The sequence below is a fragment of the Mus caroli genome, unplaced genomic scaffold (assembly GCF_978045245.1).
Source record: "Mus caroli unplaced genomic scaffold, Mus_caroli_1 scaffold_5, whole genome shotgun sequence".
Classification (NCBI taxonomy): Eukaryota; Metazoa; Chordata; class Mammalia; order Rodentia; family Muridae; genus Mus; species Mus caroli.
In genome coordinates, this window is record NW_028227260.1 from 21,174,563 (window position 1) to 21,190,821 (window position 16,259).

The following is a 16,259-nucleotide window of genomic DNA, read 5'->3' on the forward strand; positions in this document are numbered from 1 at the left end:
GTTACAGAGAATGCCCAGGTATTAGGAATGGGTTTCGGTGGTATTACAAAGGGACAGCCTGAGAATCAGGGGGAATGGGATACTGCAACTTTTCTGAATTCTAATTTTAATGATGATTACATAAATCAATAATTCAAAATTTCATAGAACTTTACACACACACAAAAATCAAACTGACTAATTTTAATTTAAAAACAGTGTAAGTTTAGAAATGAATTGCACATGTAAATCAAATTGCTAAAAATAAACCTACTTATTTTTATAACTTTTACTTTATAATATAAAATTCTAGTTGGGGGTCTTTCTTTCAATATTAACAATTATTTTTATTCTTATTTTATGGGGACTCATTTTAAATAGTCTTTTTTTATTATCCACTTTATTTTATAGCAGGACATCCTTTATATTAAAATATACATTAAGAACAATGAAATGGCTCAGTGGGCAAAGGCACTTGCCACCAATCCCCAGAACCTGCATGGTACAAGGAGAGGACCAACTCCCCAGAGTTGTCCCCTAGCCACCAAATGTTTACTGTGGCTTACACACAATAATAAACAAAAAATTGTAAAATATGTAAACATCAAGATTGGCTAAGGATGTAGTTTAGTTGTATTCTACAGCATGGGTTTGATCCCTAGCATATAATGCTGAGAGAAGTCTCATAGTGGCATTACCTAGAATATTTTGTTTCTAGGAAATGAGATTTTAGGCAGGTTAATTATTTTCTAATTTTCAGAATATGTTTGTAATACATTAATCATCAGTAAGAAGAAAACAAGAACAAAGGACTCTTTCTATTCAGATCTTAGAGTATTTTTAAAGGAAATTTTAGGATTTCAGCCAGTAAGTAGGGGAAATCAAGTAGGAAGGAGGAAACTGGGAACCAGAGAAAAGAATAGAGGACTTGGTACTGTGGCAGGCAAATGTAAGAAAGCTGGCGAAGGCCAGCAAGATGGGCCAGCAAGTAAAGACACTTGCCACTAAGCCTGACAGCATGAGTTTGATTCCCATTAAGCCACATGGTGGAAGGAGACAACCAACTCCAACAGGTTGTCACCTGACCTCCGCACATAGGAGAAAGCATGCATCTGCAAACATGTGCACCCAAAATATTTTTTTTTAATTAAAACTAAAGAAAGCTGGTTATTCTTGGGAAGGGGAAGACAAACTCACCTGAGATTGTTTGAAAACATCCTTGCCAACCACATCCAGGTTTGAGGGGTCTTTGATGGAACTAACATACTCAGAAACAGCCTTGATCACGACGTCACAAGGAGGAAGAACCAGCTGATGAGCTCGGACCTAGGAAAGGCAAGATCAATAAGGTATACCAATGTCAAAGTTGAATCACTAAGAGAAACTCCAAAAATGAATGATACCTTGGCATGGTCTACCAGAGTCTCCAGAAAATAAAAGAGAAAAGAACTAGATAACAATTATTGGAAGAGGTGGTTGACACCCAAACATTGCCAGCTTAAATAGCAAAATAGGGAACTTTACAAAGCAGGAAAATCCAGCTTATATCCAGATGGATTGGCTAGGTTTGGGGGGCTACCTGTTCTCAGTGAGAGGAAGCACCAACAGTAGCTGGGCACAAACCAGAAAAGCTTAGACAATCTGCAGTTGTCTCCATACCAGACATTTTAATGTATTTTATTACATTTATTTATTTGTTTGTGTGCGTTGTGCTACAATACACATGTGGAGGTCAGAGGACAACGAATAGGAATCAGTTCTCTCCTTCGACCATGTGGGTCCCAGGGATTAAACTCAGGTTGTAGGTTTGGTTGTATGCATCTCTACCCATCAAGCCATCTTGATCACTCCTTAACAAATATTTTAAACAGCAGAAAACAGGGCAGATCCTACATGGCAACAGGAATGATGGAAGGAGATGCTGGAAAAACTGTTCTCAGTGCTGGGTGGATGGTACTCAGAATTCATTGGAGCAGTAGTGAAATGTCATGCTGTATAGGATAGCAGTAGTGAAATGTCATGCTGTATAGGCTGTGCAAGACACACTCTTGGGGAAACTCAGAAAGAGTTGCAGGGACTATATACTGAAGTCTAGCCAGGAGAACACTGCTAGACTGGAGTAAAGGAACTTTAAATGGAAACTACATATTAAGTGAGTAGAAAACTTCCTGGGAGCCAGAATTTGCAGTGGAACTTCACATTAGCTCAAAGTAGTACTCTAGACAACTAAAAGGACTGTACAGGGGTGAAGCCACCATTTATAATCAGCCCTATTATGGAACACCCAGATGTGTAAGTGACATCACTTTATCCCCAAACCCAGTGAGAACTCTTCCCTTCACATTTATTCTTCCTTTACTCAATACCAAGTATCAATTTAGCAAGCAGATTGGGTCCTGCTCTGTTCTTCCCACATCTGTTATATTCCTTTCTCCTTACAACTCCCTAATAGCATAGGCTTGCCTGGTATGCAGGGGGTCTCTGTGTCTTCTGAGAAGTGGGACTGTTCTATGTTACCTGATCTCATGTCTTTACCCTTCCCTTTCAGTCTACTGTTAGTGAAAACTGTCTCATATCCTCCACTTTTGGTTGCCATTCTCCTTCCTATTCATGTTCTCTCCTTTCTATTAATTCAATACTACTATATATACTGTGCTTTCTCCTCAGATCCACAATAGCTAATATATTAGCACACACATACTAACAGTGCCTCTTCTAAAAGCGGTCAATGTTTAAGTGGTGATGGTTTTATATTTCACTACTACTACACAGTATCCTAATGGGCCTAAGCCTGGATAGTGACTACTGCTGTGACAGCATTGTACTCTTGGGGAATACTGGAGATCAAGTCTGGTGCTCTGAGCACAAGTGTAAGAGAGGAAAATGACATCTCAACCCATCAAAAACTGAGTATGGTCACATGTGTTTGTTACCCCAGTACAGGGGGGTGAGTGTAGATAAGAGCATTGCTAGGGCTTAATGACTGCAAAGCTCATTCAATGACAGACCCCATCTTAACAGAATAAGGTGCTAAGTTATATGGCATGACACTTGATATTCTCACCTGGTCTCTGGGCTTGTACCCACATACATGTGCACATATATGGATACACTATACACATTCACACTAACAGAATTTTTAAATAAAAACAATTCTGCAATATATGGAAGATCTTTATATCCTGACTTGAATTAACTGCAAAAAGACCTCTTTGAAACAACCAGGAGCCCCAATATAGGGGAATGCCAGGGCCAAAAGAATGGGAATGGGTGGGTAGGGAAGTGGGGGGCGCTATGGGGGACTTTTGGGATAGCATTGGAAATGTAACAGGAAAATATGTAATAAAAATATTAAAAATTAAAAAAAAAAGAAACAACCAGGAAAAAATGTATTAGATATTAAAATGATAACAGCCAGCAAGATGGCTTAGTGGATAAAGGCATTTACAGCCAATCGTAATGACCTGCATTAGATCCTCAGAACCTACACAGTAGAGGGAAAGAATGAATGCCTGCACACTGTCTTCTGACCTCTACACAATCATCATGGCACACACACACACACACTAAACAAATAAATGTAAAAAAGTTTTCTCCACATAAAAGATAGTACTAAGAAATTAGCATTATGTGCATGCATGCTCATATCATTTTTAAATAGTGGAAGCTAAAAAGGCCTCATTGGGAAAATGACATTTGACAAACTTTTAGGAGTGAGGAAACAGTTATGTAAGCAAAAGGGTAGTCCAAGCAGAGAGAATGTTAAGTATGAAGCGTCTAAGGTGCTAGGAAGTGCTGTGGTTGGCAGGCCATGAGAAGTACTGAGTGACAGCACGTCATAGGATTATAAATCAAAAAGTGACATGCTCTGAGTCCTCCCTTTAAAATATAGTATATATTATCTATATAAAAGAGTAGGTTTTATTATGATATTTCTAAGTATAAATATTAAATGTGATCATCTTTACCTCTTCATTACTCTCTCAGTCTCCCCATCCCAATCATCTCCTTATTGGTCCCAAATAGTCTACTTCCTCTACCCTATCAGTTTTTTTTTCACACAGACAGAATAAGACAAAATAATGCTAAAGAACAATTTTTACAGCTGGGGATATAGCTCAGAGGTACAGTCATTTCCTAACACATTTAAAGCTCTGGGTTCAATCCCTAGTACTGTCAATTTTTTTCAAAAACAAATTTGCATACATTGTGTATGTGTTTCTGTCAAATACATATTGGGTGTGTCTGTGTATGTTTGGGGAGGGAGGCCAGGTGACCAAGAATAGGCAGACCAGAGGTCACCCTCAGAAGTGGTTCATCTTGCTTCTTTTTTTTTTTTTTTAAAGATTTATTTATTTATTATATGTAAGTACACTGTAGCTGTCTTCAGACACTCCAGAAGAGGGTGCCAGATCTCGTTATAGATGGTTGTGAGCCACCATGTGGTTGCTGGGATTTGAACTCTGGACCTTCAGAAGAGCAGTTGGGTGCTCTTACCCACTGAGCCATCTCACCAGCCCTCTCATCTTGCTTCTTTAAGACAGAGTCACTCACTGGTACACTGGGCTCCTGAACTCGGGCAGGCTGGTTGGTCAACAAGCCTCAGGAATGTGCCTCTCTCCAGCTTCTTGGTATTGGGATTACAAACACAAGCCATCTTGCCTGGCTTTTATATGGGGCTAGGGCTAGAATTCAGGTCCTCATGCTTACCCATCAAGCAGCTTACCAACTGAGCTATCTCATCAGACCCAAGAACAAATTTTATTCTTTCTCAAAACACTAAAATCACATGTGGCATAGTAATTTTGTATACAACATACATGATATAATTACCCCCAAATGGTGATCTTAGTTTCACCTTCAAAGTTCCTATAAACTAATTGCTTATGGGCCCAAATATAACTAAATGGTAGAAGAAAGGCAAATTAACTCTGCTTGACCAGTCAAGATAGGACAGACATCAGTCTCCTCTTCCCTAAGGAGCTACTTGTTCTATCTGATCTACATCTTTTTACTTACTCCATCAATGCAAATGTTACTATCTACTGGAGATATTCACATATGTAATCACCAAGATGATGCTTAATCAGCCAGCTAGGTATCACCTGATATGGACAACTTGACATGTAATATTAGCAGTCGTCCTAGCTAAGAATGTAATAACCTTATATGGGCTATAACATGTCTACAGTAAGGATCATAAAATGGGTGATATAAATAAATAAATAAATAAATAAAATAGGTGATTATCCAAGATGATTCCAATAAATCCTAAATGGAATCAATGGCTCCTCTTAGGAGATACAGAGAAGAATTTTACATTCATAGAAAAGAATGTGGTGTAAAAATGAAAGATACTTAGGTATGCTCATAGCTATTGGAAATATCCTATCTCTTATTACCTTTCCCTCAAATGTCATTGGGTTTACTGATAACTCTGTTAAAGGCTATTTCAGCAAATCAGATCACAGAGGCAGGAGGATAGTAAACAGTTTAAGTATAGTCTGTATATCTGCCTCTCTCTCTCCCTTTCTCTCTCTCTTGCTCTCACTCTCATGCTATTTTTCTCTCTCTTCTTCTCTTGTGTATGATGTGCTGGGGGTTGGGGAACTCAATATTGTTCTTCATCCACTTTGCATTTTGAGACAAGGGGTCTGATTAGGACCTGGGGCTCACCAGTTAAGCTAGGCTGGCTGACGTGAGAGCCCCAGGAATCTGCCTGTCCCCACCTTCACAAAGCTAGGATTATAAGAATGTGCCACCATTCCTGGTTTTTTGTTTTGCCTTGTTTTTTATGTCTGGAGATCTCAACCTTATGTTTATGCAGGAGGTCTTTATCAGTGGGACCATCTTCCACACCTAGCCCCTACATGATTCTTTACTATAAGAAGAAAAATGGTGAGCAGCCAAGAGTGAGTTTGGAGTTAGACAGATGTTTAATTGGCAAATGTTTGCTGTACAAACACAAAACCTGGGCTCAGATCCCGAGTACTTATTTTTATAAGATAGATATGGCAGCATATACCTTTTATCCCAGTGCTAGGAACACACACACACACACTTTTTATTTCATTTGTAAACCTGAATTATGCACAGCCATCCATAGTAAAATGTGCTTATAGGTTAGCACTCAAGAGGCAGAAGAGGGATTGATTTTCAGTTCTAGGCTAGTTAGCATCAGGCACTATCTCCAATTTAAAAAAAAAAAGATTGGAGCTAGAGCAATAACTCATGGAGAGATGGCTCAGGGTTTAAGAGCACTGGCTGCTCTTCTAGAGGCCTAGGTCCAATCTCTAGCACCTACATGGAAGCTCAAAAACATATATAACTCCAGTTCCAAGAGATCCAATGCTGCTTCTAGCTAGCTCCTGCAGGCACTATGCACATATGCAGTACACAGACGTACATGCAGACAAAACACCCATACATATAAGATAAATAAATTTCAGTTGAAAAAAATATACAAATAAAAACTTTTTAAAGGATCATGCTTTTACATCAAATAGGAAACCAATGGAGAGAGAGAGAGAGAGAGAGAGAGAGAGAGAGAGAGAGAGAGAGAGAGAGAGAATATGAGAATAATGCCAGAGACAGGAAAACTGCTGAACTACTACCCTTAAGCTGGCAAGAGCGAATAGGACCTTTATAAATGGAAGAGCTTGCCTTAGATGGGACATGGACAAGTCATGGCCATCAGACGCTAGCTTAACCCAGAAACACAGATTAAAATGGGGTAGGTGAAGAGGAAAGAACGTTCCCAGATATCCTCTCCTTGTTGCTTCCATTTGCTCAGTGAAATAACAAGTGAGACCATGCAAAGTGAGTGAGCCAATACAGAAAATGTATTAGAGGCTAAGGGAAAGAGAAAGTATAAAATAATTTTCTAGACATCGTAAAACAGGAGATTAATATCATCACCAGATGACAAGCGCCAACTGGTGTCAGTTCTTCAGGCTTCAGAGCAGTAAACTTATTTTTTAATATTTGCTAAACAATTAATAAAAATGATCACATCACTCATTTGATGTACATGTCTTTAATCAGCTTAGGTATCTAGTCAGATGATTAGCAACCGCATTTCTGCTTTTGTCAATTTTCTGATTCTGTTCTTTATCCATTTTTTTCACTGTTGAGGTATTAGTATTTTACTTTGCCAGTTTGTGTGATTTCTTAAGTTATGGGTACTATCAAAACTAATTTTTATCTGCATGTAAAATATAGTTTTAATTTATTTTAAGAGTAAAGTATGACCATAGTCTCAGACTACTATGAATTATGCAGTCAAGATTCCCACATTTTGGGATATCACAGAAGTGAGTGCATCCCAAATGTAACAGAAGAGCCTTGCCCTGTGAAAACCACCTTCTTTTTTTTTTTTTTTTTTTTTTGGTTTTTTTTTTTTTGGTTTTTTTAAGACAGGGTTTCTCTGTATAGCCCTGGCAGTCCTGGAACTCACTTTGTAGACCAGGCTGGCCTCGAACTCAGAAATTCGCCTGCCTCTGCCTCCCGAGTGCTGGGATTAAAGGCGTGCGCCACCATGCCCGGCCCCAAAACCACCTTCTTGATTGTGGTATCTCCACTGCCAGGTAAGTACTGCATATGAAATATTTAAAATCTCCAAGTGAGGATGCCTCAATCCCACTTGGGAGGAAGAAGAAAGCAATCACAAATGGGGAAAGATGGAGGGACAGGGGAGGGGAACCTGATCTGGTATTGTGGGGGGGGGGGACTGAAGCCCTGAGGGCCAGCCAGCAGAAAGAATGGAAACAGGCAGCCTCAGGAGATAAGAGGCTGGGGGACCATCCAGAATGTACGGGAGACCTGGGAGGTGAGAGACTGTCAGGACTCAAAGGGAGGGGCCTTAGATGAAATGCCCAACAGTAGGGAGAGGGAACTTATAGAGCCAACCTCCAGAAGGAAGACAGGGCATCAAATGAGGGAGAGGGGGCCATCCCACAGTCATAACTCTGATCCATAATTGTTCCTGTCTGAATAAATTACAGGAATGAAAATGGAGAGGAGCCTGAGGAAAAGAATGACCAGTGACAGGCCCAAAGTGGGATCCAGCTGGGGGGGGGGGGCAAGGCCTGACACTGTTACTGAGGCTATGGAGTGCTCACAAAAAGGGACCTAGCATGACTGCAGTCTGAAAGACCCAACAAGTAGATGAAAGAGTCAGATGCAGATATTTGCACACAACCAATGAACAGAAGCAGCTGACCCCTATTGTTGAATTACGGAAGGCTGAAAGAAGCTGAGGAGATGGGCAATCCTGTAGGAGGACCAGCAGTCTCAATTAATCTGGACCCCTGAGATCTCTCAAATACTGGACCACCAAACAGCATGCGCCAGCTGATATGAGGCCCCCAACACACATGCAGTAGAGGACTTGCGTGTCTGTGTTCATTCAGAGCAGATGCACCTAACCCTCAAGAGACTGGAGACCCCAAAGAGTTTAGAAGTCAGGTGGGATGGGGTTGGGGACATCCACATGGAGACAGCGGGGAGGAGAGAGGGTGTGGGATGTGGAACAGACGGAGGGTGGATGGGGAAGGGGAGGAATAAAATATGGAGTGTAAAAAATTAATTAATTGATTAATTTAAAAAATATTTGCAAAAATTCAGGTGACAGCAGATGCTGGCGAGGATATGGAGAAAGGGGAACACTTCTCCATTGCTGGTGGGATTGCAAGTTTATACAACCAATCTGGAAGTTAGCCTGGCGGTTCCTTAGAAAATTGGACATAGTACTACCAGAAGATCCAGAAATATCACTCCTGGGCATATACCCAGAAGATGTTCCAACTGGTAATAAGGACACATGCTCCACTATGTTCATAGCAGCCTTATTTATAATAGCCAGAAGTTGGAAAGAACCCAGATGTCCCTCAACAGAGGAATGGATACAGAAAATGTGGTACATTTACACAATGGAGTACTACTCAGCTATTAAAAACAATGAATTTATGAAATTCTTGGGCAAATGGATGTATCTGGAGGATAACATCCTTAGTGAGGTAACCCAATCACAAAAGAAGTCACTAGATATGCACTCACTGATAAGTGGATATTAGCCCAGAAACTTAGAACACCCAAGATACAATTTGCAAAACACAAGAAAATCAGGAAGAGGGGAGACCAATGAGCGGATACTTCATTCCTCCTTAGAATAGGGAACAAAACACCCATGGAAGGAGTTACAGAGACAAAGTTGGGAGCTAAGAAGAAAGGATGGACTATCCTGGGAATACCCCACCCGGGGATCCATCCCATAATCAGCCACCACACCCAGACACTATAGCATATGCCAGCAAGATTTTGCTGAAGGGACCCTGTTATAGCTGTCTCATATGAGGTTAGGCCAGTGCCTGGCAAATACATCAGTGGATGCTCACAGTCATCTATTGGATGGAACACAGGGCCCCAAATGGAGGAGCTAGAGAAAGCACCCAAGAAGCTGAAGGGGTCTGCAACTCTATAGGAGGAACAACAATATGAATTAACCAGTACCCCTAGAGCTCGAGTTTCTAGCTGCATATGCAGCAGAAGATGGCCTAGTCGGCCATCATTGGGAAGAGAGGCCCCTTGGTCTTGCATACTTTATATGCCCCAGTACAGGGGAACGCCAGGGCCAAGAAATGGGAGTGGGTGGGTAGGGGAGCAGGGTGGGGGGAGGGTATAGGGGACTTTCGGGATAGCATTTGAAATGTAAATGAAAAAAAATCTAATAAAAAATTGAAAAAAAAAGAAACATTTAAAATCTAATAGAAGAGGGCAACAATGAATATGCCAAACTACATGGAGAAAGTCCCATGAGGCCTCAATCCTACACAAAGAACTACAGGCAAGTACTTCTGAAAGCTGGGAATGAGAGAGGTGACCCTCTCCAGGGAAAAGTATACCAATTGGTTGTCCAGTGCCAAATTGTCAGCCCTGGAAACACATATACAAGTAACATTTATGTACTCATCATGTTATATATAGGAAAATACATGTACATACAAATACATGTATACATGCAATAACAACTGACTTTTAAAGGGAGGGACCATAAACTTGAAGGAGAGTGAGAAGGGTTTATAGCAGGGTTCAGAGGGAGGAAAGGGAAAGGCAAAGTGATGTCATTAAAATGTGACCTTGGAAACAAACAAAAAAAGTTTTCTATTCTACTCCATCAAAGTTCAATCAAAACTTGATGTCTACTAATTGTACAGGGACAAAATAAGGCACATTACCTTAAGTGATGCAAGAGGATGTTCTGGTCCCAAAAGGCTCCAGTGAAAAGCAGCTAAGTCTTCATCTGGTAGAATGTGGTTACCTATAAAATACATTTCATTTATTTACTACACAAATGTGTGCATAGATATTTTAGGTCATAAAGGAGATCCTTCTGGGAGAGGAAGTAAATGAACAAAACATGGGCCTGTGTTCTTTTTATTTTATTTTGGAGACCGGATCTCACTAAGTAGTCTCTAGCTAGCCTGAAACTCACTCTGTAGCCCACTCTAGACACAAACACATAGAGATCCACCTGCCTCTGATTCTCAAGTGCTGGGATAAAAGGCATGCACAATAATACCCAGTAGGCCTATATTCTTAATGTAATAATTATAGTAACTTTTTATTAGATATTTTCTTTATCCACATTTCGAATGCTATCCCGAAAGTTCCATATACCCTCCCTCAGCCCTGCTCCCCTAACCACCCACTGCCGCTTCTTGGCCCTGGCATTCCCCTGTACTGGGGCATATAAAGTTTGCAAGACCAAGGGGCTTCTTTTCCCAGTGATGGCCGACTAGGCCATCTTCTGCTACATATGCAGCTAGAGTCAAGAGCTCCGGGATACTGGTTAGTTCATAATGTTGTTCCACCTATAGGGTTGCAGACCCCTTCAACTCCTTGGGTACTTTCTCTAGCTCCTCCATTGGGGGCCCTGTGTTCTATCCAATAGATGACTGTGAGCATCCACTGATGTATTTGCCAGGCACTGGCATAGCCTCATACGAGACAGCTATAACAGGGTCCATTCAGCAAAATCTTGCTGGCATATGCTATAGTGTCTGGGTGTGGTGGCTGATTATGGGATGGATCCCTGGGTGGGGTCTTCTCTGGAAAGTCCATCCTTTCGTCTTAGCTCCAAACTTTGTCTCTGTAACTCCTTCCATGGGTGTTTTGTTCCCTATTCTAAGGAGGAATGAAGTATCCACTCATTGGTCTCCCCTCTTCCTGATTTTCTTGTGTTTTGCAAATTGTATTTTGGGTGTTCTAAGTTTCTGGGCTAATATCCACTTATCAGTGAGTGCATATCTAGTGACTTCTTTTGTGATTGGGTTACCTCACTAAGGATGTTATCCTCCAGATACATCCATTTGCCCAAGAATTTCATAAATTCATTGTTTTTAATAGCTGAGTAGTACTCCATTGTGTAAATGTACCACATTTTCTGTATCCATTCTTCTGTTGAGGGACATCTGGGTTCTTTCCAGCTTCTGGCTATTATAAATAAGGCTGCTATGAACATAGTGGAACATGTGTTCTTATTACCAGTTGGAACTTCTTCTGGGTATATGCCCAGGAGAGGTATTGCTGGATCTTCTGGTAGTATTATGCCCAATTTTCTGAGGAACCACCAGACTGACTTCCAGAGTGGTTGTACAAGCTTGCAATCCCACCAGCAGTGGAGGAGTGTTCCTCTTTCTCCACATCCTCCACAGCATCTGCTGTCACCTGAATTTTTGATCTTAGACATTCTGACTAGTGTGAGGTGGAATCTCAGGGTTGTTTTGATTTGCATTTCCCTGATGATTAAGGATATTGAACATTTTTTCAGGTGCTTCTCAGCCATTCGGTATTCCTCAGTTGAGAATTCTTTGTTTAGCTCTGAACCCCATTTTTAATGGGGTTATTTGAAATTCTGGAGTCCAGCTTCGTGAGCTCTTTGTATATTTTGGATATTAGTCCCCTATCAGATTTAGGACTGGTAAAAATCCTTTCCCAATCTGTTGGTGGCCTTTTTGTCTTATTGACGATGTCTTTTGCCTTACAGAAGCTTTGCAATTTTATGAGGTCCCATTTGTCAATTCTTGATCTTACAGCAAAAGCCATTGCTGTTCTGTTTAGGAATTTTTTCCCTGTGCCCATATCTTTGAGGCTTTTCCTCACTTTCTCCTCTATTAATTTCAGTGTCTCTGGTCTTATATGGAGGTCTTTGATCCACTTAGACTTGAGCTTTGTACAAGGAGATAAGAATGGATCAATTTGCATTCTTCTACATGATAACCAACAGTTGTGCCAGCACCATTTGTTGAAAATGCTGTCTTTTTTCCACTGGATGGTTTTAGCTCCCTTGTCAAAGATCAAGTGATCATAGGTGTGTGGATTCATTTCTGGGTCTTCAATTCTATCCCATTGATCTACCTGTCTGTCTCTGTACCAGTACCATGCAGTTTTTATCACAATTGCTCTGTAGTACAGCTTAATGTCAGGCATGGTGATTCCACCAGAGGTTCTTTTATCCTTGAGAAGAGTTTTTGCTATCCTAGTTTTTTCATTTTTCCAGATGAATTTGCCAATTGCCCTTTCTAATTCGTTGAAGAATTGAGTTGGAATTTTGATGGGGATTGCATTGAATCTGTAGATTGCTTTTGGCAAGATAGCCATTTTTACTATATTGATCCTGCCAATCCATGAGCATGGAAGATCTTTCCATCTTCTGAGATCTTCTTCAATTTCTTTCTTCAGAGACTTGAAGTTCTTATCATACAGATCTTTCACTTCCTTACTTAGAGTCACACCAAGGTATTTTATATTATTTGTGACTATTGTGAAGGGTGTTGTTTCCCTAATTTCTTTTTTTTTTTTTTTTTTTGGTTTTTCGAGACAGGGTTTCTCTGTATAGCCCTGGCTGTCCTGGAACTCACTCTGTAGACCAGGCTGGTCTCGAACTCAGAAATCCACCTGCCTCTGCCTCCCAAGTGCTGGGATTAAAGGCGTGTGCCACCCCACCCGGCTTGATTCCCTAATTTCTTTCTCAGTCCATTTATCATTTGTGTAGAGAAAGGCCATTGATTTATTTGAGTTAATTTTATATCCAGCTACTGCATATAGTAACTTTTTATGTGCTGATTTCCTACTCTGTATCATATGTGTTACATGATCTCCTTTACAATGATCAAGCCTCACAGTTTTCTCCCTATTTTATAGACAAAGAAACTAAGATTCAAACAAGTTTAGTGACTTGGCCCAAGGTAGGTCTATACTAGCACAAAAAGTCAGGACTGTCTGACTCCCAAACACATGGTACTACCCATTATCCTAAGTAATTGATAACTATTACATAGTTATACTGCCTTTATTTTGTAATAATAAATTACTGAAAAGTGCAAGGCACTTTGCATATCTTACATCACTTCATCTCATGAATAACACCATGGGATAGTACCATTTCCAATTCTGAGATGACAAAACTAAATCCAGGGAAGCATAACTTCAGTGATTTGAACAAAATCTAATTCTGAAACTTGGGCTGATTCAATTAGATTACCCAAAGTGATGTTCTTTGGACTTTTAGGGCAGAGGTCACAAGGCTAGCCTATTTACGTTCCTGCTGTCAACACTTGGAAAACCAATTCAAAATGTCATCAATTCTATAATTTACTTTGAAATGCATTTTTAATAGAAAGCCTGAAAGTTGGGTGTAATGATGCATGCCTGCAAGCCCAGAACTAGAAAGGATAACACAAGAGGATCTTATAAATGAAGCCAGCCTAAGCAATGCAATGATTCCCTGCTCAAAAACAAGAAAAAAGAAAGAAAAAAAGGTAGGTGAGTGGATGGAATAACATGTGAGAGTAAGTGCAGTGGGCATCAAGTGCCCATTGCTTTTTTATGGTGTGAGAACAGGCTGGTCTTGACTATGTGGCCAAGGGTGGTCTTAAACTCCTGATCCTTGTGTTGCTACCTCCTGAGTGCTAAATTATAGGCATGTTATACCACACCCACACAGGGCCACATGCATGATAAATATACATACTACCCACTGAGCTACATCCCAAACCAGCATGAGGACTCTAAAAAGGCAAACCCAGCATTGCCAGGCTAGATCCCTCCAGTCTGCCTATCTTATCAATGCAAGAAGAAACTTTACCAACCACCGGATCTCTGCTTTTGACTACCTACCAAGCAGCGCAGCAAATATGGGAAAATTCATTCGCTTCAAACCCAGCTGCTTGGCCACTTCCTGCATCAGGAACTGGTTGGTTGTAAGGTTCTTGCCATTCCAGCTCAGCTTCAGTGCATGGGAACTGTAGTAAGATGGAATATTGTAGAGCGCATACTCAGAGTCATGAGCAAGAAGACCATGAAAGCCATTCTCCCTGAAAAAAGCCACCACTTCCAAATGGTGGTCTTCAAGGCTCTGAAAGACCTAGGAGAGAAAAAAAGAGAATCTGTCATGACACAGAAATTGATCTGTATATAATTGGAAATCAGAAAAGTTAGCACCTAATTTATAAAGATAAAACTTAAGATTATCTGTGGCCAAAGAGAACAAAATAAGCCAACCATATATCAGCTTAGAACATGTTTATGCCTGTACATGTGGTTACTAACTGTCCAACCCTGAAGTCATGAAATCAATACACTATACATTACTTGTGTTTATTTGAAACCATAACAGAGATTTTCATAAGAAAACCACTAAAATCATTTATTTCTCCGTAGCTATGATCTGTGCACATTCTACCTTTATAATCTTACCAGAACAATCATGGCAAGGTATATATGAATGAAGGTACTCAGAGGTGTAAATGGAAATCTTAGTTCATCTATCAATTCTTAAAATTTATTTATTTATTTATTTATTTATTTATTTATTTATCTATTTATTTATTTTACGTGTATGCTGAACATGTATGTACCAGTTCATGGAGGTACCCATGGAAGTCAGAAATCACTGGATGCCCTGGAACTGGAGTTACAAACAGTTGTTAACTGCTCAAAGTAAGTGAAAGAAACTATACCAAGGTCCAACATACCACCACCTCCCTTTCACAGTGTTTGGTGTTCCTCCTCCACCCCCATCTTTTAGGAAGGAGAGGATACTTCCAAAAGGAAAGTTTCTAGCAGGGTTCCCCAGAGGGAACCCACAGAGGTTGTTTCTAATTGACGAGGGTCAAAAACCTTACTCCATTTTAAAAAGAGAGAAGCTAAGTTGTAAAAGGTTGGCTAACCTCAAAGTCCTATGAGTGACACAAGATACAACTTAAGCTGAACTAAATCCAGAATATGTACCACTGCTGCAACAAGCACCCTCCTAACAGCACTATTTTTTTTTATGGAGCTAGAGATAAACTATTAAGTACCCTTGCTACACATGTTCTATTTGGTGTATTTTGTTCCCTATTCTAAAGAGGAATGAAGTATCCACCCGTTGGTCTTCCTTATTGATTTTCTTCTATTTAGACAGGCATTATAAATTCAATCATATAGATGAAGAAATTCAGACTTGGAAAATAGAGGTGTCATGCTCAGAGCCAAAGACCTAGAAAACAGCAACCTGGGTTATACTGTCACTAACATTCTTACTCTATGGCACAACTTTCAGCCTGGTTGAAGATGATTATACCATAGCCCAAGTGATTTTAACCGCAGAAAGCCAAGGACTTGTGATTATTGGGGGTAAGGACAGGGAGGAAAGGTATATTACTATCTTGCCAAGGCTGAGTCATTGGCTCAAGTGATCTTCTTGTCTGTTTCCTGAGTAACTAGGGCTGTAGTTTCACATCATCTTACCAGGTGAATAACTATAGACTTTCTGTGTGTATGTGGTAGTATGGATTGAATGCGGAGCTTTGTGAATGACAGACCTTTAAAATTTTTTGAGACAGGGTCTCACTAGTTGTCCAAGTAGGCATCAGAGTTGGGATTTTCTGCACAATCAGATATGGCAGTACTAATGATCTTTAATCTGGTGGATCCTCGAACTCTAGGAATATAAATGACAATCACTTAAGAGAGTTAAAAACAAAACCAGAAACATTCAGCCCAGTGGTGGTGGTGGCAGCAGCGGCAGCGGCAGTGACAGCAGCAGCAGCAGCAACAGCAGTGGCATATACCTGTAATGACAGCACTCAGAAGGGAGACAGAGACAGGCCAGCCTGGGCTACAAGTGAGTTCCAAGATAGCCAGCACTACACAGAGAAACCCTGTCTTGAAAAAAGCAAACAAATAAATCAACTTCTTAATATCCTTCAACTCTGGTGTACTATAACAATTCCTAT

The 16,259-nt window shown here is 40.3% G+C and overlaps 1 protein-coding gene across 2 annotated transcripts in view; it reads right to left on the bottom strand.

Moving 5' to 3' along the window:
* Fam120c (family with sequence similarity 120 member C) overlaps window positions 1-16,259 on the bottom strand; it is a 123,963-nt gene that overhangs the window by 76,041 nt on the left and 31,663 nt on the right. The window contains exons 1-4 of one of the 2 annotated variants that reach the window (XM_029473215.2): window positions 15,846-15,960; window positions 14,158-14,404; window positions 10,215-10,297; window positions 1,177-1,305 (exon numbers count right to left, since the gene is read on the bottom strand). In XM_029473215.2, coding sequence (XP_029329075.1) covers window positions 1,177-1,305; window positions 10,215-10,297; window positions 14,158-14,404; window positions 15,846-15,893 — 507 coding nt within the window. In that variant the 5' untranslated portion in view covers window positions 15,894-15,960. Of the gene's footprint in view, window positions 1-1,176; window positions 1,306-10,214; window positions 10,298-14,157; window positions 14,405-15,845; window positions 15,961-16,259 lie in introns of those variants that run through there. The other variant, XM_021152990.3, reaches the window with a different exon arrangement.